This window comes from Thrips palmi, unplaced genomic scaffold, assembly GCF_012932325.1.
Source record: "Thrips palmi isolate BJ-2018 unplaced genomic scaffold, TpBJ-2018v1 HiC_scaffold_10, whole genome shotgun sequence".
Lineage (NCBI taxonomy): Eukaryota > Metazoa > Arthropoda > Insecta > Thysanoptera > Thripidae > Thrips > Thrips palmi.
The window spans coordinates 5,241,854-5,267,815 of NW_023144621.1; the positions used below are offsets into that span (position 1 = coordinate 5,241,854).

General features: G+C 48.3%; 2 protein-coding genes across 2 annotated transcripts; both read right to left on the minus strand.

Annotated features, from left to right (window-relative positions):
• Positions 1 to 186: 186 nt before the first annotated feature.
• On the minus strand, positions 187 to 8,501 carry LOC117645456 (alpha,alpha-trehalose-phosphate synthase [UDP-forming]). The gene is made up of 15 exons (XM_034385668.1): positions 8,375 to 8,501; positions 7,627 to 8,004; positions 5,710 to 5,866; positions 5,497 to 5,622; positions 5,268 to 5,414; positions 5,076 to 5,193; positions 4,895 to 4,995; positions 4,604 to 4,819; positions 4,287 to 4,503; positions 3,851 to 4,205; positions 3,553 to 3,742; positions 3,341 to 3,478; positions 2,942 to 3,235; positions 2,605 to 2,852; positions 187 to 1,428 (listed from the first exon to the last, which is right to left on the minus strand). The coding sequence occupies exons 2-15, from the start codon at positions 7,734 to 7,736 to the stop codon at positions 1,368 to 1,370; spliced, it is 2,478 nt and encodes an 825-aa protein (XP_034241559.1). The 5' UTR covers positions 7,737 to 8,004; positions 8,375 to 8,501; the 3' UTR covers positions 187 to 1,367.
• Positions 8,502 to 16,094: 7,593 nt separating this feature from the next.
• LOC117649412 (transport and Golgi organization protein 1) lies at positions 16,095 to 24,248 on the minus strand. Its single transcript, XM_034392196.1, has 12 exons — positions 24,069 to 24,248; positions 23,735 to 23,856; positions 21,464 to 23,654; positions 21,060 to 21,127; positions 20,856 to 20,969; positions 20,362 to 20,760; positions 19,986 to 20,276; positions 19,525 to 19,913; positions 18,838 to 18,934; positions 18,634 to 18,742; positions 18,127 to 18,546; positions 16,095 to 17,602 (listed from the first exon to the last, which is right to left on the minus strand). The coding sequence occupies exons 1-12, from the start codon at positions 24,181 to 24,183 to the stop codon at positions 17,541 to 17,543; spliced, it is 4,377 nt and encodes a 1,458-aa protein (XP_034248087.1). The 5' UTR covers positions 24,184 to 24,248; the 3' UTR covers positions 16,095 to 17,540.
• Positions 24,249 to 25,962: the final 1,714 nt, after the last annotated feature.

Consider the following 25,962-nt stretch of genomic DNA (forward strand, 5'->3'; position numbering starts at 1 on the left):
TGGCCTTATGACTCGCCCAATGAGTTCCCCTCATCTCAAAATATACATATAGTAAGTATATAGTTCAAGTTGATCTTTCTAGATAAGTCATAGGTATATCCTCATTGAGGTTCTTGCACATATTGGTGTTCAGAGGTGTCATGTATCAGAATAAAATAAGGAAATCAAACAGACATTTCACAATGATTTATTTAGTTTTTACATATTTTCATTTTCTCCAGTCACTCACTCACTCATTCATTCCAATTTTCATTCACACAAAGATTCATGCAATAATAGTTTTCAACTAGAAAATGTGCATAAGTTCTCTCTCAGTAAAAAATAAAGTAATTTATTTTTGAGACAACTTTGGTTCCTCACTTGTGTGTTTGGAACCAGTTGGTATCACAGGACAGTCTTTGTCGTAGTTAGATTAAGGAATTAAATCATTTTGCTACACCGAGACAACACTTTGGCACTAAAAAAAGATTCATGATGGCAAATCAAAAGAGTGCATTAAAAGGTAAAATAGCACATTAAATCAAAAATTTTGATGTAACTACGATGTAAGCTGCAATATTTCATTGGTTCAGTGTCAATACAATCATTCAATTCCTTTCAACTCAAATCACCTGAATACCATGAAAAGAAGTGCACAGATAATATCAGTACATGCATCAAGGACAACAAACAAACTGAAAATAAACTGACTGAAAGTAACATTTCATGCAAGATACAAAATGCAATGGTGAATGATATTTTACAACACCGGGACTTGGCATCCTAATCGGGAGAAATATTTGCTAATGGAACAGAGGATTAAGTAATAAAAATTGACCCCTGACACAGAAACTTACAAAACACTGCCAAAAATGGTACAAAAAAATAATTGTACAGAATTTGAAACAAAATTATAACAACACAGTCCACAGTGACAATATGATTCATACATGATTCATAAAATAAGGTGAAATTCAATAATAAAAAGTATAACAAAGTAGCATGATAAAAAGGTGAGTAGCTACATTCTCCCTGTTTTAGACTAGAGCCAAAAGTATTAACTTCTGGTGTGGAAGACATAGCTCACCAGAGGTACTAATTATCATTGGCATTTACAGTAAAGCAAATTAAAATGGGTCTTCACTAACATTGAGAGCTGATCATTGTGTACATGTTTTGTACAGGAATACATTATTTCATAGTACAAATGATCTCATAGCATGAAAAATAACAACATTTAAAAGTTTAACCTACACACAGAAATAGCAAACCAAGACTAGCACCTACAGAGAAGTTGAGTTCATGTTTGTATTTTCTTTTGAGTTTTCATTTCAACCTGGACAAAATGGAGACGACCTTCTTCTGCTTCCGGATGAACTTGGCCTCACTCAAAGCGACACCTCAGCCACATATGCCTGTTCATAGGCAGGGTAAAACTCCTCATCGTCCCTGCAGAACATCCATTGCGATTATAGATCCTCAAGATATGCAGAGAACAACCCTTATAACACTTTGAAAACCAACACTACACATTTCAATTCATAGACAAAAGAAAACTACACAAAAAAAAACACAAAAAAACAATTGATTAAGTAATGAAACAAAAATATCAATCTCATTTAGAGCATTTGATAGGAGTCAGTATTCACTGACATAAGAGGTCAAAAAAGACCGGTTTCCAAAAGGAACTACATTAAAGCGATTGGCACGTATAATAAGTCTTTGAGTCGTTGCATGGGATTGGAATTCCCAAATATCACACTTGCCTCTGTCAAAACAAATAAAAGGTTGGCCTCTGTTGAATCACATTCAGTGATACACAATTTAAAATTGCCATTCTTCAGGATTGTCACCATTTTTGGCTGCAAGAGCATTGCTCACAGAACTGTGTTCTGGGCATCTTCATGAGGCACAAAACCCTTTGATAAAGGCAGAGGTGTCTTAGTAAATAAAAAAATTAAAATAAAAGGAACTCCTTAGGTGGCAGCCAACTCAGATCTTTGAAGAGGGCTTCACCCACAGGCATATGTGCCTACTGGTGAAAATTCTTGATGGGTACGGCTTTAAATTTCTTCAGTGTACACAACAGGCAAAACTGCTTACTAGTGTACACATTTTTCAGCCCACTTCCCTCTTGGTCATTTAAGTCACTAACAAACCGTTAAGGTGCTAGTGTGAAAATTTGAAGTGGTCCACAACAGACCCACTTTGGTCCACTCAAACTCGAAACACTGATGCATAGGCTTGATCATTGAGCAGCTCACTTGACTTAAGGGCCAGAGTTGGTGTCTGAGATTCAAATTCAGCTCAAAAGCATGCCCAAATGTTTATCACAGCTAGTCATGCTTTCAAATCCAACAGGATTAACCACCGACTGATGTCAGTTTCTTTGGTGTCAACTCCATCAAAACATTGATGCTTCCAAGAAAAATGGGTACTTTGGGGAATTGGTCATTACGCGGACAGGAGTTAGAGAATTAGCAGAAGCAGTCGAAGGAGACAAAACGAGAAGGGGATGAGTGCTACAGGCCAAACAGGCCTACCAGCACTCTCTTGACAAGCAGCTACATTCTTCACACAAGGTCTACAGACATCGTGCAGGGTCTTTCCTGGCGCTTGCCATACCTGTCAGCTGATGGGGAGGGTGAAGGGGAACGACGGACATCAGGAATTGACATTTCCATTTTGATGCCAGAGTTGTTGCGACTCCTCCTGTCTGGGTTGTGCTCCCTTGGCTTACGGCGACTCAGATGTCGCTCAACCCACTTAAGCATTGTGAGAACAGAGTCTGTGCTCGGGAGGCGTCTCTCTGCTGCAGTGCGGACAATCTGAGAGGATGTCACGCGGAATGTGGCAGCCATACCCTTGAGAGCCTAGAAAAATTAAAAAAGTACAAAACATTAGAGTTTTTCAAAATCAAATGATGTTAACTCAAAATCTTGCGCAGATGAATAATAAATACCTCCATGGCATCTTCATCAGTCACGTCATCTCCAGCATAGATGATTCTCACTCGTTCCTCCCAGTCAACACCAAAAGCAGTGCGCAGGATGTAAAGAGACGCGCGGCCTTTGTTCCACTGCACTGGTGGCTTAGCTTCAATGGCACAGTGGGCCCGGCCAGCTCGGAACCCGGCGTCTTCAATGAGCTGCTTGGCCTTGGAAACCATCTCAGGACGCACCTCAATGGGGGTTTCTCGGTAGTGGAAAGTCAAGAGAGCTCCCTTGTTTTCAACCCATGCGCCATCTCTGCACACCTACATAACAGGACGGAAAAAATGGAAGAGTAGGGACAAAACAGAAAATCAAATCATAAGATTCAACTACTGAGATTTTTTAAAATGGCTAAAGCAAGCTCATACCTGTTCTTGTAATTGCTTCAAGAGATTGCTTACTTTGCCCTCAAATTCAATAGGCATAGGGTGCACAAACCTACTACCATCAGGGTGCAAAATTTCTAGTCCATGGTTTCCGGCATATGTTATTCCATTTATGCCAACCTGTCAAGTTCACACGTTGTAAAAAAACATTAAGCAAAAAAATTTAACTATTTAAAAAAATGAGAAAAAGTCACCATTTCTTTGACATTGTTGACATTACGACCAGAGATGATGGCTATGTAAACATCTGACATGTTTGATAATCTTTCCAGCACATTTCGTGTTTCTGGTGGCAGGATAGCCAGGTCAGGGTGTGGAGCAATGGGTGCCAATGTACCATCATAATCCAGCAGAAGAGCCAATTTGTGTTTGGAACCAACATACCTATAAATGAAATCGAGCAGCTCATAAGAAAAGCAGAACACTAACAGTGGTTCTACACTGAGAGCTGAAGTTGATTCACAGAACAATGGCATTGGTGCTGTCACCTACTTTGCTAAGTATTCTTCAAAGTCATCCATTGTGACAGGCTGCATTGTGGTAGGTAAAGTTTCCTCTCCATCCTCATAAATGAGAGAACCCATGGCCTTCAAGAAAGACTTCATCCAGCAATTTACATCATTGATTTTCTCCCGCCTTCGCAGGTAGTTCATGCGAAGTTGCCTTTCATCTTCAGGCATTGTTAGTGCTCTGTGGATGACTTCGGCAGCAGCTCCAATTTCATAAGGATTGCAAATTAAAGCCTCATGCATCATTTCACCAGCTCCAGCAAATGGGGAGACAATCAAAACACCTGGAGGTTCATTGATTTGGCAAGCCACAAATTCTTTGGCCACCAAATTCATTCCTAAAGAGAGACAAACAGAAGAACATTTCCAGCAAATTCTTTTCATTGATTAAGCAAAAGAAACAGTTTCTAGCCTCTTACCATCTCTCAGGGGTGTAACAAGTGCAACAGATGCATCTCTGTAGAAAGCTGCCAATTCATCTTGACTCACACAGCCATAGATGTATTTGATAGGAGACCAGTTGGGAGTCGTGAAACGTCCATTGATGCGTCCTACCAACTGATCCATTTCTTCCTTCAGCTCCTGATATTCTTTGACATCTGTCCGCGATGGAACTGATATTTGGAGAAGTGTCACCTAAACAAAACAGCCTGTGTTCATGAGAAATTCTGACAAAACACAGAGGATAGTTGGATGAAGCAGAAGAAACTATCAAATCAGAATGGCTTGTTCCTACCTTCTCACGGTGCTCAGGATGTTTTTCAAGCAACATTTCGAATGCCTTCAGACGGTGAACTAATCCCTTAGTGTAGTCGAGACGATCGACACCAAGAACAATCTTGGTGGAGCCTGTGATAACTCTTGGTGCGCTTTGTGCCAACTGCACAAATCGGTCAAATGGAATACCAATAGGTAGAGGTCGAACCCTAACAGTACGGCCACCATGTTCAACCTGTTGAAAAAAATAACAAAAAATTAGCTTTGAAAAACTAGTGTGAAAACTAATCTACTTGGAAATAAAGTTTACCAGCATATTTTTACGGTCAACTCGGCAACCTAAGCGTCTTTGGCAGCAATCAACGAAGTTAAGGCAATAATCTTCAATATGGAAGCCAACCATATCACAACCTACATGTCAAATAATAAAAGAAGCTGAATTATAGACTACAAAAATACGACATTACTGGTACACATGACAAGCAACTCACCAAGCATTCCTTGAAGTACTTCATCAGACCAAGGGAACAACCGGAAAATATCCCATGGAGGGAAAGGAATGTGCAGGAAGAAACCAAGTTTGCATCGGAGGTTTAACTCCTCAGCACTCTGAAAAAAAAAAATTAATAAATTTCTGGAAATAAAACAACAATAATTAAGATCCTAAAAGAGGGGGGACTAACTTGTCTGATCCAGTTTGATGCAAGCATTAAATGATAATCATGGACCCAGACTAGTGGGGGACCAGCCTCTGGACCTTGGTCTTTTGAAACTTTCTCCAGAGCAGCAACTGTCTTCTGTGCAAACTCCTTGTTCACAGTATAGTAATTCTAAAACAGAATAAAAGCCAATAAGATAAAATATTTTTTCAATATTTAACTTTTTTATGCAGCACCTTTTTTAAAAACTCACCCGCCAATGCTCAGCACTGAAGGATGCTCTGTCAGGCATTGAGTGGAACAGAGGCCAAAATGTGTTGTTACAACAGCCATTGTAGTAGCTGTCAAACACTGCAGGGTCGACGTGAACAGCAACAACCTACAGAACAACAATATAACTTGTCAGAAGAGTCAAGAAAAAAAGAAAAGCCAGACGTTACCCAGAACAAGAAGAATATAAACTCACCTTATCAGAGAGTAGTCCAGCTGTTGGTGTGCGATCAGCTGGATCAGATTCAGGAATAGGCTCATTGGGGTCGTCAAGGTGAATACCTGGCCAACCCACCCAAAAGCCTTTGCCTCGAACAACAACCGGTGCAACTGCAGTCACCAATCCACCAGGGCTGAAAAAAGTAAAAGCAAAGTTGAATATGCAGAACAGTTAAAGTAAAAAATAAATCCCTGGCCATTAAGAAGATGTAGGAATGTGAACAAATAAAATCTTTTTCCAACAACATTTAATTTTCTTAGAAAGAACATAAAAAGTACACAGCACTAAACACAGACCCACAGATATGGACCTAATTCATATTTGCAGTGGTCATTGACAAAGAAAACATCACCTGCAGAAGTGAATGCACTTCACTAGATGTGAACCATCAAACTTAAAAACTTTTTACTGTCACTTGATTGTTTCCTGACCTTGACTGTACTAATTTGGTCATTGGACCCCATTTCAGCAACCTAAGACGTCCACTGAAGCAGAATAGGTCTGATCAGGTGGCCTCTGCATGATGTTGCGTAAGAGTTCTTCAAAAGCAATTACCCTCAAAGCTAAGATAAATATGATGTAGATGGATTGAAGGGGCCGTATTATTACAATAAGACATTGAATGATACTGGACTATGGGACAAGAGGGACACTTGAAAAATTAAAAACACTTTTCCACAGACATAACAAGTTCATTAAACAGAAGGCCATTGTGATAAGACTTTTGTAGGCCATAATGCACTCTGCATATCTAGTCTCTCTTTTACTAAATCTAGGTTCACTTTGACGTTGGCATCTGCTCAGCTTGTGAATAACTATCAAACTGGCCTTGACACTTAATCAGATAGGATTTGACCCCACACTATCAGCGTTTGTAGTTAATGGAGCATAAATTGGCCTTGCCTTCATCTAGTTTTGAAATACAACAGTGCTGTGCTTTTTTTTTCCTGCTGCCCTTCTAAACAATACCCAGCATGTGAAGCAGCAAAAACTCCCAAACTTTCAATAGAGAAAAATTATTTTTGTTGTAGAGATGAAAAATGATTTGATGCTCCAATGTTGAATTTCCAAGGAAGGAAATGACTAACGTGTAACTCATCCTGGGCCTTTTGGGCAGCCTGCCAAGTCCATCTGCTATTGCACTGAGATTGCACTGACCACATTCACATCGGCAATAGCAGTCCATTAATAATACCCAATTTTCTTTTGATTAAACAGTAAAAATGATTATTATGATCTAGAATTAAATATAAGGGGAAAAATTGTCCCCGAAACACCTGAGGATTTTTAACACAGCTTCATTAAGAATACAATGGGAGGCGCCTTGTTTGTAAACATACCAAAGGCCAAAGATTACTCGATGACTCACCAAGCAAGCAAGGACTATTGAAATAGAGGTACTGTATTAGCAGCAAGTTAAAGGATATTGACCACACAGTATTTTCCCAGCGAGATCTTAAATGCAGAATGCGAAATGCAAAGAGTTTTTGGGTAGTATCAAAATTGTTCTGAATAAAAAGCAAACGGAAAAAGATGTGCAGTAGTGAAATTTAAATTAATCAAAGGGTGTCATGGTGTGATATTGTGCTTACTGCACAGCAGGGTCCACAGCAGACTCAACAAGTGACCACTTGTGGCTTACCCTCCATTTCCGATACCAAGGGAAATCCAAGTCGAGACGGCTGGACATGTCACAGGGAGTGTTCCTGAAGCATGTCAGCACCCACACCCCCTCCTCCCCTGCAGCCAAGGGGGCTGTGCACACTGCACAGTGCTGTGCAGGGCTGTGCAGGGCACGGCGCTGCTTTTAGAGTTCAAGGTTACTCGCGAGGCAGCGGCTGCGCGCTACTGCGTCGCGACTCGCGGCGCTAGACTATGCCATAGTCCACTCACCTGGCTTTCCGCTCCAACTGCTTGGTCTTGTCGTTCCTCTTGAGCACGAACGGCAGCCTGTTGGACACGACGATGAGGCTGCCATTGGCCTCCGCGTTGTCCGAATCCATCTCGAAGCTGCTCCCTGAACACACACACCACGCGATGAGTACCGTGAGGCGAGACACCGGCTGAGACTGAGACACGGTGCGGTTGCGGCGCGCGGTCCTGCTGCCTGATCACTGACTCGAACTCGACTGGGGACTGGCAGACTGGCACTGACTGCGTGACTGGGGGGGCCACTCAAAGTTGACTAGTCGCCGGCCTGCTGTCGCTGTCGGGCTGTCCCGTCGCGGCGCTGAATGGAGCGGAACGAGAATCGAGCATCAAGCCGGGGGGCTGTATGAGAAAACGGATTCCTGATAAGTTGGGCAAAGTGCAGCGACACTCGGGCCGCGGAGAAAAATAAAGTACAAACGCCCAAACGGCGGGCGGGGCGGGGTGGGGGCGGTACGACGGAGCGGAGCCGAGCAGCGCGGCCGAAAAGGTCAGAGGATTATCACTCAACACAATTCCACTTTTGACGCAATGCCGATGTCACAGTGTCGCACTTCCCGGCCAAAGAAAACACGAGCGTTCAATCTAAATGGACGCAGGCGAGGCAGGCTCAGTGGGGAGAGGGCGGCCAGGCCTCCGGTACACTGGTAGCGCTCAGACGGTCGCGGACACGGCCGTGCGGGACGTAGCGGGACGTGACAGCACAAGTTACCGATTCCTCAGCGCGGCCTGACACTCGTGGCACGGTCGGGTACCGCCAACAACGAAGCCCGCGGCGCCAACTGCCTTTCACACTGCGGGGCGCGGAGCGAGTGCTATGGTGTCTGCTCGGTCGGGCGTCGGCTGCCTGCTGGCTTCTGCTAGAGCATGCACTTGTTCCGTGATCCGGCGCTGCCAACCGCGGCGCGCTGAGGTCGGCGGCACGGCGCCACATTCGGACGATACCGCCTGGCGCTGCCCTGGCGCTGCCAACCGCGGCGCGCTGAGGTCGGCGGCACGGCGCCACATTCGGACGATACCGCCTGGCGCTGCCCTGGCGCTGCCAACCGCGGCGCGCTGAGGCCGGCGGCACGGCGCCACATTCGGACGATGCCGCCTGGCGCTGCCGTCTTCGGGCGTCCGCGGCAAACAGCACAGGGCGGCCCCGCGTCGCGGGTAGGAGGCAGGGCGTCCAGGGTGGCTTCCTTCTCGTCTTCGTCGCTGACTCGGCGGGACGCGACCGGTATCGATCCGAGTTTGGCGGCGCTGGGAGTCTCGCGGCGCGGTGCTGCGCACAGTGGGCCGGAAGACCGATGGCGGCGGCCAAAACTCTGTACGCGTTTTGAGCTCCAGAGTCGCTAAATGGGACTCGAACCGAGCGTGTGACCCCACCAATGGATTCCTCGTTCGGAGAGCTATCCATTGGTGGGGTCACACGTTCGGTTCGAGTCCTGTTTAGCGACTCTGGAGCTCAAAACGCGTCTAGAGTTTTGGCCGCCTCCACCGGTCTTCTGGCCCACTGTGCTGCGCGGCGGGCCGAGAGAGGCGTCTTGTTTTTCCGCCCGGGAGGGGCCGCCCCTAACGCAGGTGTGGCCGGCACGCTCTCGTCGCTCTGTCTCTCTCGCACACATACGGGGACGCCGCATGAGTGATTCTTAGAGTCGTTTTCGTCGCTCTGTCTCTCTCAAGACGCCCCACGAGTGCGAGAGAGACGGTGGGACGAAAACGACTTTCGGAATCAGTCTGGGGAAGGACAAAAGTAAGCGCGCCCGCTATGCAGTGCACGGCGCAGTGTCCCGCAAACAACAACAAGAACAACAACAGCACGTGAAGTGGTGGAAGACACCCAGTGTCGCTGTTGTCGCTGCAAATTCGGCCACAAACAGCCGCACATCAAGCCGATAGCATTGCGCGTCTCTTTTATTGGTGTTTGCATTTTATCTTTGACAATGGACCGTCCACTTTGCGATGATCGTCCAATCGCCGTGGTTCTGAATGGGCCGAATGCAGGAGGATGGACGATACACGGGTCACTTTATCACGCGGGTGTCGACAACCCTCACCCCTTGAGAGGAAACTAAAGTTCTCCGAATTGGAACATTCGAACGCCAGACAGTTCAATTTGCATTGGTTAGCGCGGTGGCGCTGGCATGGCCCAGCCTACAGTGTGGCGTCTAGCTAGCCAGCAATCCGAGACGCGTACGGTGTAGGGCTCGCGCTTGCTCATTCAAGACTTGGGTTCGCAGCAAAGCAAGGAGGATGAAGCAGCGAGCCCGAATTAGACTTGAACGTCATCCCATCCCCGAGTCGGTTCGCGAAAGCGGTTCGCCGCACACGTGTCCGTGACGCGTCCGTGACGCGTGCCCTCGTCTCCTGTCACGCGCCTCGTCACGTCCTTGTCAGTCACGTCGTCGTCACGTCCGCGTCACCACGTCACGGGCCTTATTGGCTCCGGTTCTAATTGGTCGGCGACGTGCGTGCGGCACTGCACTTGCTACTTCTGACGCGCGAGTGTGAGGAGACTCGCGAAAAGACGGACAGGCGGACGGACGGACGGACAGACAGACAGACAGACAGACAGACAGACAGACGGACGGACGGACGGACGGACGGACGGACGGACGCGGAACGCAGGGGAAGCGCAGCGGTCAGCGAATGCCGCCGGTTCTTGTGCATTCCTTACGCGGAAAACGCGAGCGCGCTCGGCGTCGCCACTGCAAAAACAAAAACACGAAACACGCGTCCACGGCTTGACTGCTGCGGACTGCGGACTGCGGCTGCACTGCGAAGTGAAGTGGCGTTTACAGCCCTGCCCGACTGCGTCCGACTGCGCCGCCGTCGCTCTGTCTGTCTCGCACTCGCGGGCGGGACGCGGGGCCCACCGGGCCGCGAGAGAGACAGAGCGACGCGGCGGCCGCCGGCGCCACGTGTGCCCACGGCGCGGGCACTCTGCGAAAACAGGCTGCACTTTATGTCACGCATTGTTTGTTTAGGTGACACAGCTGGGAGGGAAGTGCCAGTGCCTGTCTGTCTGCCTGTCTGTCTGCCTGTCTGTCTGCCTGCCGGCCGGCCGAAGGACGCTCAGGATCACGCTGCGGGCGGCACGGCCACGGCGCGGCCACGGCGCGGCCACGGGCCACTCCACTCCACACCTGGACGTCGTCCAGAAACCGCGAGAAAATACTACGACGGGCCAGTAAGGCCAGTAAACCAGGAGCCCCCGCGAAACGCTTCCTCCACGTGTTCTCGACGACAACAGTCGACAAGGAGAAGGGAAAGGGGGGGGCGTCGCAACGGCGCGACTGCGGGGGAAGCGAGACCGTGGCGTGAAGAGAGAGAGAGAGAGAGAGAGAGAGAGAGAGAGAGAGAGAGAGAGAGAGAGAGAGAGAGAGAGAGAGAAATAGAGGAGGATAGTCGAGCGTAGATAGACGACTCATGGACAAAAAGGAGGGGGCGCACTTCTGTGATAACACAAGCGCGGGGTGGAGGTCGGGGGAAGGCGGGTGATTTGTTCCGCGAAGATTGGGCGAGGAGGGAAGGGGGGGGGGAGGCGTGAGGCACAGCCGTCCTTGCAAATACAAGGTACCTCTCTTCTGCGCGACGGGGCCCCGCTCGCCCACCCACACCGGCACCCACTCGTCAGCAACACTGTAGCTGTAGCACCATTTCTCCGTCTTGATGCCGATCCGACCCAATGCGCTGGGTGGCCTCTATAGCATCTCCTTCAATTCCTTCAATTTCTAACAGACATCAAAGGAAATTTGAAACAAGACACAAAATGCTACCAGTTGGGATTATTTGTGGTCCAAGCTTGTAGAGGCGAGTGCCCTCCTTGTTTCCTTGTAGCTCGTAGCCACGACCCGTTGCCGCGACCACGACCCTTCCTTCCGACCTCCGCGTCCCTGCCCAGTCCCTGCACTGTCCCTGCAGACGCTTCGCCAGGCAGCGCATCAAGTCTCTAGTTGACAGGCGTTCCTCTTGCCGCCGCCGCTCCGCGCCCGCTATTGGCACGGCGGGCCCGCCGCGGAGCCGCGGACCGCCAAGACTCGAACGGCGGACGCCACGCGGGCCGACGCGCGAACACACGCGCTAGTCACGACCTACAGCACGATGCCGGCGATGCCGGCCGCTCCCCCTCCCCCTCCCCTCCCCCAGACCCCATGGCGGTACACTGCCAATGTCGTCAACGCGACGATCCGCCCGCGCTCCGCCCGCCCCGGTGACGGCGTCCACAAGAAGTTATCAGCCGCGATATTGTTTCCTGCAAGTCGCGAGGGGCCATGCCGGCCGTGCCGGCCGTGCCTGCCATGCCGGCCGGCGCACAACAGGAGGGAAGGCCCAGCACTCTCTCTCGCACTCGTGGGGCACCCCGCGAGGGTGCGAGAGAGAGAGAGAGAGAGAGAGAGCGAGAGAGAGAGACAGCCTGCGGCCACACTGCCATATTGGCAATCGGAGTCGCACGTCACAGCGCTGCACGCGTCCCCCACGTGGCTGGCCGGTCTGTCTCTCTCGCACCCCCGCGGCATGGCGGTCGGACCAGGCGGGACGGGCGGGACGCGCCACGAGAGCGAGAGAGACAGAGCGTCGGAAGCGGCGTTCGGACTCGGCCCACATCCGCGGTGCCGCGGTGCCGCGGTGCGCCTCGCCGGCCGCCATTGGACACGCCCGCCGCCAAATCGGCAAAGCGACCAGCGGGCCGGCGCCAAAGCCGAAAACAAGGCCGAAAATGAGGGATAGCTCGGAAATATCGGTCGAGAATCGACTGATCGTCATAAGCCCCCCACCACCCCCAACCGCAGCCACTGCAGCCTTGGACTTCTCAGTCGATTTAAGCCCGACTGTCCTCCCCCTCCCTTGCTCCCTCCGTGGCCCCCGTCTAATCTTAGTGCGCCCCAGTGGACCTTACCGACCGGCAGCCTCCCCCTCCCCCCCCCTCCCCCTCCCCTCCCCCCCTCCCCTCCCCTCGTTCGACGCCTCGCCTCCCCCACAAACAGCGTCTCGCGCGCATTAACCGATTACTCGTCTCTTTTGCGACCAACTGGGTGCACATTAAATATCGGTCACTCGTGGAGCCAAGCGCGGAGGGCCGGGCGCCGCGGACGGTGCGTGGCGGCGACGGCCTGGCGGGCTGGCGGGTCCGCGCTGCCGGTGACTGTACCACTGTGCGCGCCGCCGCCCTGCCCCCCACTCTCGAGGTGGACTGTACCCATCAAAGCTTATGAGCTATCACTTGTTGAAGGCGTGATGAAGCCAAGGCCCGACCAAACAACATATACGGAAAATAAAAACAATAAAAAGGATTCTACGCTTGCCCTGCCTGCCCTGCCTGCCCCCGGCTGCAGCATTTACGTCAAACGGCCGGGCGAGGGGCGGCGGGGCGGCGGGGCGGGGATTCGATCCCAGGCCCCGGCTCGCCCCACAAAAGGGGGAGAGAAGAGAGAAACCCGATGGGGTTCGATTGGCGGAGTTGGCGCGGTGCAGATGCTAACCCCCGATTGGCGCCGCGGTGCCGCCGTGCCACCAGGTCAAGACGGGCGTGATTCTGAGTGTCCGGCGAGGTCCCCGTCGGACGTCACCGAGTCACGTGCACCGCCGCGCCACGCTGCGTGCGCAGTGCAGTGCACCAGAGTGCACCGGGCTGCATTGCCACAACCCGCAAGTGGGCCGAGGGGTAGGCCCACGTCGACAGGGATGGCGGCCCCACTGCCATACACTGCCAGCGCGTCGATAGGACAGTCGAAAAGATTCGCCACACGCGTGGCTCTGCCTAAGGACTTCCCTCCAGAGAGTTTGGCTGGGTTTGGAGAGCCGCCAGCGGTTTGTCTGGCATTTTAAAAGACGAGTGCCGTTGCTTGATCGTGGCTGGCATTGGGTCCGCGCGGCGCAGAGCCATTCGGGCGACACTACACTAGATAACGCCGTGAGAGCACCACACGCACACACACGCACACACACACACTCACACACGCTAACAATCGCGTTGTTTTATTGTTTATCTTCCGTTTGCTTTTACCCCCACTGGCCCTGGCTGGATAGATAAATTGGTCAGTCTGTCGAGTCCGCAGGCCCACCTGGACCTCGCCAAGAATAGCGTGTTGTCGCGGCAACGGCGACGTGTGGAGGCGAAGTTCCGAAGTTCAGAGAGCGCGCGACAGGTGTTTGTTTGCCCAGTGAGCCGGGCCGGGTTCGGTTCGGCTCGGCTCAGGAGATTGCCTGACAAGAAGCATCATGCAAACGGCGAAAAACATTGGTCGCCATTTTTGTTTTTCACTGTTTGTCACACTTTTTGTAAAAAGTGGCGCGGAAAGTCGCCGGCAAGAAAGCGCGCTGCTGAACGCGCGTCCTTGGAATCTTCAGTCCTTGGCATTGCGAGAGAGAGAGAGAGAGAGAGAGAGAGAGAGAGAGAGAGAGAGAGAGAGAGAGAGAGAGAGAGAGAGAGAGAGAGAGAGAGAGAGAGAGAGAGAGAGGCCGTCTGCTCGGGGTCCTTGATTGGTCGCGGGAAGGCCAAGTGCATGGCGTGGCCGTGGGGGCTGCACGTGAAAACAAAACAACAACAAGCGCCCCAAAACTATGTGTTTGACTATAGTAGTATACGCACCAGACTACCATCTCCCTTTTCTCCTTTTCTGACGTCGTCTGGATGTTGGTTGTTCTTGATTTTGGAAAAGCAAAGAGTGCGATTGTCAGGAATGCTGCGGCGTGGGCGGCTGGCCCAAACACTGGGGTGGGGGAGAGGCGGCTGCAGTTGGGGGGCAAAGAAGACAAAGACCCAAACGACGAACTCCACCACAACGACGCCTTCGCCCGGGGTCAAGCAGCAATCTCTTCGATTCCGGAAACGGGCCGAAAAAACGGCTTGCCCGGCCAAGCTCCGACTTAATGAGGGAACGTCACTCTTTGTGGACGCCCCGGTTTGGCCCCGTACAACCTGGTTCCTGGGTCATGGCCTGGTGCCCTCGCCTCACAGCCCTCAACCCTCAGCGGCGGAGGAGCCGGCTTAGCGCCTGCGAGGTAGGCCAACCTCCCGGCCCGGAGCACACGGCTGTGGAGACGGTGGCCTACCTCGCCCCCTGTGAAGGCGACAGGGGCGAGGTAGGCCACCGTCTCCACAGCGGCGTGTTGTGGGACGGTCGGGTGGCCTACCTCGCAGGCGCTACAAACGCACTGAACGGTGCTCTCGGAGATCATGAGGACAGGGGCTGGTTCACCGAACGAATTTCACAAGACAGTGATTATGTGGATGAAGCTCCTAACGTTCACAGGCACCTAAAGCCTGAAACATTTTCCTTTTCGTCAAGTAAGCACTCCCTGCTGTTGAGTCATCTCAACTTTTTTTGCACCTGTCTGCGCTGGACCGTCTGAGTGTCGCGGCGAGACAGGTGATTTGCCGAATCGCTCTTTCTCTCGAGTGGCGTGGCTTTATCTTAAACACGAGTACCGAGGCACCGTGGCCCGAAGACTCACGCAAAGCACGTGGAAAAAACATGCAGTTATTTTAGGCTAATCTGGGCAACTTAATTGCACCTGCAACTGTGCCTGTGCCCCGAGGTGCTCCGTTGGTGAGATTCTTCTTGGAGTTGACTGTGCCGGCCTTGCCACCCTTACAGCAGGGCAGTTCGTTGGTATGTGTACGACACTGATACCCCGACGGAAAGGTCGTGGGACTGTCCCTCGCATCGCTTAACAAGTTCATCACCATGAGAGTAATCGCCACCGTGCGCCACGATGCCACGATCGTCATGGTCTTCGTGACAGCCGCGCCAAGTCACTGATCCCACCTGGGAGAGCAACCCGCGCAACCAGTGTAGTGATTTGATAGAAGAGGCGTAGATTACCATGGCCTGGCCTGCACGCAGCCAAGTCACTGATCCCACCTGGGAGAGCAACCCGCGCAACCAGTGTAGTGATTTGATAGAAGAGGCGTAGATTACCATGGCCTGGCCTGCACGCAGCCAAGTCACTGATCCCCCTGGAGAGCAACCCGCGCAACCAGTGTAGTGATTTGATAGAAAGGCGGATTACCATGGCCTGGCCTGCACCAGCCATCACTGATCCCACCTGGGAGAGCAACCCGCGCAAACCCGTGTAGTATTGATAGAAGGCGTAATACCATGGCCCCTGCACCAGCGTTGATCCCACGGCCCGCTGGTTCAAGGAGTGAATATAGGGCAACGAGCCAACGGTCACGAGCAAGCTGGTCCATCTCTAAACCCTGCCAACGTGTTATTGATATGCCCAGTATCATGGTCGCAACTGGCACTTAACTCACAGCCCAAGTGTTCGGAGCTGCACCAATGACAGTTGATCGCATGGCAGAGCTACTATGCACTGGCTATTGTGCACCATACACTGCTGCAAGTAACATAACTATTGACGTAATGTATATACTTCTAATATATTTTTTCCATTTGTTTGTGAAGGAGGAGGGAAGGTGAGAAAAAGAGAGAGAGAAATCTGGTTTGTTTTCATGTGTATTCTTCATATTGAAATCAAAGAGCAAAACTGGCTACATGAGGGCTTCCACTTCTTCGACACAATACAATCAATCTCTCTAGACTTGGTTTTAACAGTATGTTCCAAAAAACACGGAAGGCAATTTTTTTTTATTAGGTTGCACAAAGTCACATTTACAGTAAACATACTTCTTGTGAGTCTTACAACATTCCTTCCTCTTCTCAAGCACGGTATCACAATGGTACTGTGTATATTCACTCCACCCTTTCAGACTGCAATCTCAAAAATGAACACAAAAACAGTCTTCATTTCATCAACTTTTGGTTCAAGGTTGAGGCTGATGATCAATCAGGAACTCAAGGAAGAACTCCAAATGAGCCTATCATAAAGAGTACAATTAAAAATTTATATAACTTGGTAAAAGCACCAAAAATACCAATTTAAGATAAAATAGGAATTGCCTTAAAAGAAAAAAAAAACTTTTAATTTGAAATATTTCATAAATAGAATTTTAACTTCAATGATTAGGAAGTACATACTTTCTCTATTAAAAAGCTGAGGGTTTGATTATCAAAGCATATACAAAATATACATTTACCCTGTCAAAATTCTGTACATTATGCAATGACAGTACAATTTGGACTAGAGTACAATCAAAGCATGGCATTTTCAATATAACCATCACATACTGAGGCCATTCCAAGTTTACAAAACAATTTCATATTCTGAAGTAAAAAAGTCATCATCTGAGAAATCATCAGTTGTTTGCTTTTCCTCCCTTTTAAGTTCAAATAAGTACGTTTGCATGAACAACAAGGATCAATTACATTGTAGGATTTCATTCTTCAACAAACCATGAGAAAGCTGAATTAAATTCAACACTGGTTGCCTTGCAGTTAATCGGAAAATATACTCATCACATGTAGAAACAGGCCCACAGTTCTTCTTCTGAAAGGAGTGTGACCAGTTAAAAATATAGGATTGGAAATCCAAAGAAATTTATAAGATCTTATAAAATCTAAGTGACAGTTTATGACTGTACTTACTCATTTACTTAAAATTATAAAATTACAACATCTAACAAAAACTGACTTGCATGGAAGGTAAAATACTTCAACATCTACACCCTAACAAAAATACAGTTTTGCAACTGTCAAAAGAAGATTTATTGCACAATTACTTGCCAGTATACTGAATCTTCAGTTCTACAGTAGCAATCAGTGAAATGCACAAACAGCAACAGAATGTGTACTCGTGTACATGAACAATCACAGATAATAGATGGAAATAGCTCCGTTGAAAAGTATAAAACAAAAGATTTTCAGACACAAGGCAAGAATAAGAATTAACACAAACTCCACTTCAACAAAGACCAGAAGTCTTACTCTCTATTAGGACTCACAGCATAAAATCGATAAATTAACTAGCATTACAGGTTTGTCAAACTAAACATGCTCTCTTGATTTATCTGTTGAATCATTCATATGTCCTGAGGTATGCATGGGACCTGCAATGAAAGAGAACAATTTATTAGATTTCTGTCAAGTTTGCAACAGAGTTGACCAACATCAACCATTTTCCCATCGAAAGTACAGTACTACATAAAACCTTGAGCTTTTAAGACACAAAAAGATAAATTGGATTTAAATATGGCAAAACCAAAAAGCTGTGCAAACTACCAAATCAAAAAAACCATATCACTCATTTATCAAACCAAGATGAATTGAAGCAACACATTAACTTCACACTACTGTCAAACTACTTCTCTACAACAATAGAAAAACAAAAACAGAATCCATGCAAAACCATGAACAACCCTCATAAATACCAGAGAAAGGGACAACCTAGTCTCAAAAGAAAAACAAACTGCTTGCTTAAGAATAATTTAACTTTTGACAAGAAAACCAGTCCTGATTCCATCTCTGCACAGGCTCAAACCGCTCAAACCAAACACAAACAAATAAACAGAACAACACAAACACAACAAAAGGAGCACACAATGACAGCATGCACAGTTTCACAGTTGCGCACCTTTATGATCCCGCTGGTCACTAGGCTTCTTAGGAGAGGGCTTGGGGACGGGTCTAAAACTTGATGGTGGAGCGTCCCACTGCTGTGGAGGAGGGGGGCTTCGATGGTGGTACCTATGATGAGGGGGAGGTGAAGGGGATCTAGATCTACTTGACCGGTCCAACCTGTCCAACCGATCGTAAGGGGGAGGAGGGGGGGAAAATTGGCCTAGAGGGGGAGGGGGGGATGACATCCTCCCCAGTGGTGGAGGCCGTCCCATGGGGTGAGGCGGCAGCGGGGGCGGCATGAAGGGGGGCGGATAGGGCGGGGGCGAAAACATGAAGGGGGGCAGTGGGGGTGGGGTCTCCATGTCCCCGAGTGGGGGCAAGGGCATCATCATCACTGGAGAGGCAACTCCTCCATCCCCGTTTGCATCCAACCCTGCAAATAAATTACAGCAAATATTAATGTCAGCAGAGCAACCAGCTTAGTTAAAGTCAGAGAGCCGAGGAAGGCATAAAAACCTACTAGTGTTTGGATCAGCATTGCTCTTCTCCACAATAGTTAATCGGTTACGGAGTTGGGCAGCTTCTTGCCTGGAGTCTTCTAGTCTGCGTTCTGCTTGCCGAGCTGTCATCTGAAAAATTAAAACAAATAAATGAATTATTATTATGGAGATATACTACAGTAGGTCAGTAGTTTAAAAATTTGTAAGTCTGCAAACTCCCTTACCCAATTATCATGGGCCTTCTTTTCCAATGTGGCAATTTGTCCCTTGAAATCTCTCTCTTGATCCAGGATTTCTTGCTTTAACGATTCATTCTGTGCCCTAAAATGAACAGTTAATTTACAAGATTCTGTATGAATAAAATAGCAGACGTGCACAATAATCATCAAATTTTAGATAATGCCTAAGTGGGACCAATATGTAAAAGAACTACAGTAGTGTGGATCTCATTTACAGGTCTATCAAAATTAGCATTGCATTGTATCAAAACAACAGTACTAGGTGATTTACCAAATGATTAAGGAGTCTAACCAAAGCTAGTGGGTAACCAACAGTGAAAAAAACTCTGCAAATAGAGAAAAATTTTAAGTCGGATAAATTTTAAGGAAAGGGGATTTAGTAACAGAGAACTACTTTCTGGTACCCATTTCAAGACTGAAGAACAGATAGATCATCTCGGAAATCAGATCAAAGTTCCCTTCACCCCAAAGGCAGAGCAATCTTGGAGTTTGCTGTGTAGTGAAACATTAACTTGAAACATTTTAGAAAGATAATTTTAAACGCAACTACTATGAAGAATATCTTATAAACAAATTATTTCTTAACCTTTTCTTTTAATGAAGAAGAAAAAAAAAATTTGTAGTTAAAAGAACTAATTTTTGATTGAAACCTTTCAAGTGAAAAATACTTACTTGTAGGTGTTAACTTCTTCCTGCAGTAATTGCAAATGTTTGACAACAGTACTCTCATCACCTCGGTGTTGGGCAACAATGGCTTCTTTCAGGCCAAGTTCCTTCTGAAGTTGTTCCTCCTTTTCTTTAAAGTAATTGGAAAGAACAGCCAATCGAGTTTCTGCCTCTTCTCTGCCTTTATCCGCAACATCCGCTTTTTCTTCAAGAATTTTCAATGTTTCCGTAATTTTGTCCAAGCGCACTTCAAGGTCTTTTCTGCCCTTTTCTTCTTCCTCATACTTTGCCAAGAACAAATCTCTTTCAGACTTGGTGTGTTCAATTTCAGCCTTCACCTTGGTTATGTCCAAAAGCTGGTTTCCTCCTCCTGATTCCAGCTGTTTTAATGTATCCTGAAAAATATAACTCCATGAAACTCTACTAGTTTTGCAAAAAAATTGCAGGAGCCTTGGCATTTTACTTACCTGAAGCGCCTTCACTTCAGCATCTTTCATTGAAAGAGAAGATCGCAGAGTCTCATGTTTAAGCTTAAGGGCAGATAATTCTGATCCCAGACGAGATTCTTCCAAAACTTTTGAGGAGAGAGCCTCCTCCAATCTTGACTGCACTTGCTGCAGCTCCTGGGCTAACAACACATTGGCCTCCTCTTTCTCCCTTCTGATATTATTGGCAATCTCAGCAGCGGCAGTAAGCTCTGCCTCTAGAGCTGAAATTCTCTCCTTGCTTTCAACAACCAATGATTTCAAATTTTCATTCTGAAAAAAAAAAAGGAAAAGAAATGTTATTGCTGGTTACTGCCATTTCTATTAAACTATCAAAACTCGCTTATGAAAATCTTACCTCTCCACTTGTTGACTTAAGACTGCGAGTCAGGCTGTCAACCTTGTCCTTCTGACTGTCAAGTTGTTGTTGAAGACGCTCCACACTGGCAGCTAAACCTGCATGAGCCTTCCCCTTGCTTGCTTCTAGAGTTTCGGAAAGGAGTTTGTTCAACTCAATGCCTGTTTCGGTCGCTTCCTCTAACTCCCGTTCAAGTGTGGAAACCTGCTCTTCGAGGTCAGCTCTGACTAGACGACTTGACTCTAGTTCCTCACGTAAAGAATTCACCTCTTCATCATTCACACTCGAGTTAACAGTTACCTGCTCCTCACGGAGGATAACAGCTTCTTTAGAAGCAACAAGTAACTGCTTTTCCAACTCATTGATTTTGGCAACCAAAATTGAATCTACATGCTTTTTCTGAAAAGAGGGGGACAAAGTAGAAGAGGTTATCAATATTTCAAAAGTTAAAAAAAAGATTTTCAAAATTCAAAAAAATTTAAAATTGCACATACTCTGAGGAAGTAAAATGACACAGCTCCCATAAAGAGAGCCAAAGCAGTAGCTGCCAAACGCAGCAAAATTACATCCAGGGAGGGAGTCTGAATACCAAAGAGTCCCCCTGCCTCCTGCAATAAATAAAGACAGAACATTTTCAAAATTGGGTAAATGCTTTCAGATAAAATGCAATTAATAAACTAGAAGAAACTGCAAATTACCTCAACCTCAGGTGCTGCCATTTCACAGCCTCCATCAGCAGAGCACATAGTCTGTTGTTCTGAGCTCCCTACACAAACAAACAATCCAAAGCCAAAAGTTAAAAATTGTGCAAATAAAACTCTATTCATAGAGAAAAAAGTACACTTTGCAAACCATTTGTCTGTTATCAATTAATGAAAAGATAAAAAAGGATAGATCACAAAGTACACCAAGCTGTGGACATTGACCTGCCACTACTAGTGACCTTGAGAGTGACAGAGCACATCTTATCATTGATGAGAGAACTGAAAGATCAAGAAAAGTAGAACTAAAAGAGTCCTTAAAATTTACTGTGCACTGAGCTAAAAACTAGAATTCCAATTCAAAAGAAAAACGTGTAAAATTGAAACTTGAGCATACTTACAAACAGGAGGATGTTCATGGAGGTGGTCATGGTGGTGGTGAGATTCTGGTGAGGGAACCATGGTTGGGTGGGCTTCATGCTGTGCTTGTGAATCTTGTGGCTGAGGTTCTTGATTGCTAGTCTCAGGTTCAGTATTTTCAGTATCAGCACTGCTTCCAAACATTCCACCAAACCAAGAGAACATACCCGCAGAAGGAGTTTCCGGCTCTACGCTCGGAGATGCAGGTTCTGTATTTGACGTTTCAGACTCAGATATGGACTCATTTAGCATGCTTCCAACTGTAGACTGTGAAGTCTCTTCAATAAGTTTATTCTTTTCGTTCTCTCGTTCTAAGGCTTCCTGAATTTGCTTCTGATGAGCTTCATCTCTTTGCCTCATCATTTCCTCTTCTTGGAGTCGTTGGATTTCCTCATTTTGACGTCTAAGCTCTTGTTCGGCTGCAAGAGATTTTTGATTTTCCTCTTCTAAAGCTTGCATTCGAGCAACCTCTTCTTGCTGGCGCTTGGCTTCTTCTTCTTGTTGACGCTTAATTGCTTCCTCTTGTTGACGCTTGATTTCTTCCTCTTGTTGACGCTTGATTTCTTCCTCTTGTTGACGCTTGACTTCTTCCTCTTGTTGACGCATGGCTTCTTCCTCTTGCTGCCGTTTCATCTGTTCCTCTAACTGCCGTTTGGCTTCCTCTTCTTCATGCAACCTTTTAGCTTCTTCTTCCTGTTGTCGTTTGGCCTCTTCCTCTTGCTGGCGTTGATTTTCCAACTCCTGTTGCTGTTTCTTTTCTTCTTCCTGCTGTCTTAAAATTTCATCCTCCTTTCTCTTCTGCTCTTCTTCTAGCGCACGCTTTTTCTCTCTTTCGTCAGCTTGCTGTGCGTCTTGTGTTATGCTGCCAACACTTCCTGAAACTTGGTCCTGATCAAGCACATTTTCAGAAGAGGCAGTCTCTACCTCCTCTCCACTAACTTGAGCACCACCTTTCTCTTGTTCCACGGTCACTTCCCCGCTAAAAGATTCTGTCTGACGAGGAATACGAGTTCCATCATCAAGGTTTTCAACCTGTGCTTGTGGGAATGAAGCCGCAAGCTCCTCAGGGGACGCAGTGGTTGACACGGGTATATTTTCAACCACTACATTTTTGACAACATCCTCTCCGCTTGCCGGTGGAACAGATGTTGACTCAACAGTAGCAGCAGCACCAGCATCAGATGATTGAGGGATTGGGGTGGATGGCTCAGTCGAATTCTCCTCCACATCCGCTTCGTCATCATCAGCACCATCCTCATCGTCCCCCTCCTCCTCCCCATCATCCTCCTCTGGATCCTCTCCATCATTTTCTTGGCTATTTTCTTCAGTGCCATCACCGCTATTGAACATTGTGTTCCAAATATTCGTCATGATACTAGCCTCAGTGGGTTCAATAGTCTGCCCTTCAGTAATGGTCTCAGGTGTTTCATTCACAGCTTCTGTTACTCCGGCTGGGGTTGCTTCAGTTGTAACAGCCTCTGCAGATACATCTAAAGAAGTCTCAGTAGTAACCTCCTGGGAAGGCTCGGTTGTGGCCTCTGTTGAAGTTTCTTGTAGAGGAGCCTCAGGAGGACCATCAGCAAAGGAAGGTGGTGTGCCAGAGTTATCTTCAGGAATGGGAGTCACAGGCACTTCAGTAGGAGGCGGATCAATCTTAACTTCAGTATTCTGAGGTATGATCGGAGAGGGGGCCGAGGATGGTTCACTGACAGCCTCTGCTGACTGGTCAGGAGAGACAACAGGGTTTAGAAGGGTATCTGGCACAGCTTCGGATACATTCTCAGCAGATTGAGGTTCAGCTTCATTTTTCCCCGAGGTATAAGGTATGTTTGGCTGAGTTGCTGGAACAGGGTCGAACCAAATTGTAGTGCCGTCAACCATTTCATACTGTGGAGATGATGGTGTAGGAAGAGAACCTTGCTGGACCTCTACATTCTCTGCAGCAGCCACTGAGGGAAAGTTTAGGAGGGATCCAACACTTGCAGGAATCTCTTCTGTTTTTTCGACTGCCGCATCAACAGAGTCTCTCTTTGTCGTTTCGATCTTGACAGGTTCTGGGGTTCCAGGTTCAACAGCTTCATTTTCTGGTATGTTGTACAGACTTTTGGATGAGACTAAAATTTTGAATTCTTTCAAAAATGTTGCTGGTGCAAAACCAAACCTGTCCCCCACCTGTGAAAACAACAAGATGGTTTATTCAAATAAATATGAATTTGTGACAAACAATCTGGAAAAATAATGTTGAATCTTACCTTGATGCCCCAGGTGTCCCCACGTTTAATGAAAACGTCTACGTCCATTCCTGGTTTGAATGAGACTCGATCCTTGTCGACGGAGACATAGCGAAGAAGAGTCTTGGCCCTTGAAATGGGCTCTGAAAAATGAACAAGGTAAAATTAGGACAAGTACTTGGCAAAGATGGATAAGCAAAAACTCTTCCGGGTACTTGACAGCAGTGCAACTGCTGTAAAGTGAGGTCCATCCCCAACTAATGACAAGTGTAAAAACTAAAATGACAGTAAAGTGAATATGTCAAACTATGTCAAACAGGGACTCATAACCTCAAATTTCCGTATGGGAACTTACCTGAGCAGTCAGGGTTGGCACAGAGCTTGTGACCTGGTGTGCCGCCTTCATTGTAGCCAATTAAAAGAGTTAAAAATGTGAAAAACGCAATCCAAACTGCAGTAAATGCCTTCATCTCTTGGGCCAACTCATCAATGAATGCCACTAAGCCGATATTTTCATAAGAGTAGGCACCGCCTCCTAGAAAAGACAACAAACGCGCCACCGCATTGGCCTATGAGAAACTTCCCGGTGCTGAAAGCGCGCTCATTTTAACACGTGGCGCGAGTCCTGCAGCCCCACACAGTCATGGCACTAGGGCCTCATGGTTCAAATGGGTGGCGCGTTTCTACATTTCGACCAACATTAACATTACTGCAACTGACATCGAACGCGCCAACGCTGCTTCACTAGTTTGAAAGGTATGAAAGGCATGACTGTGTTGCCTTTTTAGTTCTGTTTTACCGACTCCATTCTGCAGTTCGTCATTATCAATTTGTCTCCGCAACAAAGGCCGCTTAGAGGCGTGCTTGTCGCGGACACGGCGGACACGAAGGCTGCTTAAAGCGCGGGGTATCTCCGCCATCGGGCTGGACAATCAGGCTGGCGCGCCGCCAAGGCGCTGAGCGAGCACGACTCGCGGGAGGACCGGGAGGACCTGGGGCGGGGGGTATAATCGCCACTGTGATTGATTCTTTCGGCTATCAGCAGGCATCCGTCTCTCTCGCACTCACTGGGCGCCCCGCTGGGTGATAATGTCCCTGGCATCGGGGGTATCGCCATCGCCATTCCGTCATGCCGCACCGCGCAGTAAAAGCAGTCAGAGGTGCAGGAGGCACGTCCCGGCCGTGGGGCACGTCTCCAGGCGTCTCTAGCGTCTCTAGCGTCGCAGCAATGTCCGAGAATCGACTATCGACTCCAGCGCGCCCGCCACTCCAAAAAACAACAACAACAATAACCAAAACAGAATTAGAGCCAGAGCGCTGTATTGAGCTCGCGGTGATGCAGCACATCCCGACGTGCACCTGCTGCATTGCTGCATTGTGCTTATCGGCGAGGCAAACAAGAGCGTCTTCAAGGACGGCTGTCATGTCGTGGAGGATAGAGCGGCAGGCCCCGGCAGGCTTGGCCGCGTCACCTTTGCACCATCAGCACGGCGCTGTGAAACGCCGTCATGCGTCACCCACTTCTTGGCGCGGCCGAGGATCAGGAATTCGGAGCGCGGAGGGAAGGGCTCCACGCACAGTGGGCCAGAAGACCGGTGGAGGCGGCCAAAACTCTGGACGCGTTTTGAGCTCCAGAGTCGCTAAATGGGACTCGACCCGAACGTGTGACCCCACCGATGGATTCCTCGTTCGGAGAGCAATCTATTGGTGGGGTCACACGTTCGGTTTGAGTGCCATTTAGCGACTCTGGAGCGCTCAACACGCGTCTAGAGTTTTGGCCACCTCCGCCGGTCTTCTGGCCCACTGGTGGCCCTCGGCCACCACACCGGCCCGCAACACACCACTGTTGAGACGGTGGACGGGGCGACGTAGGCCACCGTCTCCACAGCCGTGTGTTGCGGGCCGCGGTGGTGGCCTACCTCGCAGGCGCTGAAGGGGGCACAAGACACTCTGGCCGAAATCGGATTTCTGTGTGCGGCGGCTGGCTGTATGACCTGGCGTGTAGGTGAAGAGGTGTCCGTGAGTGCGTGTGTGAAGGGAACCTTGGGACGCACACATGCATGCACGCCGTGAGCGACGGACGGACATGGACTGGACGGGGAATACCTCGCAGCGTCCCATTGACAAAGAGCTGCAGAGGCGCTGATGTACGGACCGCCACGTACCGCCGCGTCGCTCCGTCCCTCTCGCACTCACGGCGCGCTGCACAAGGCGCTGCACAAGGCGCTGCACGAGGGAGAGAGAGAGAC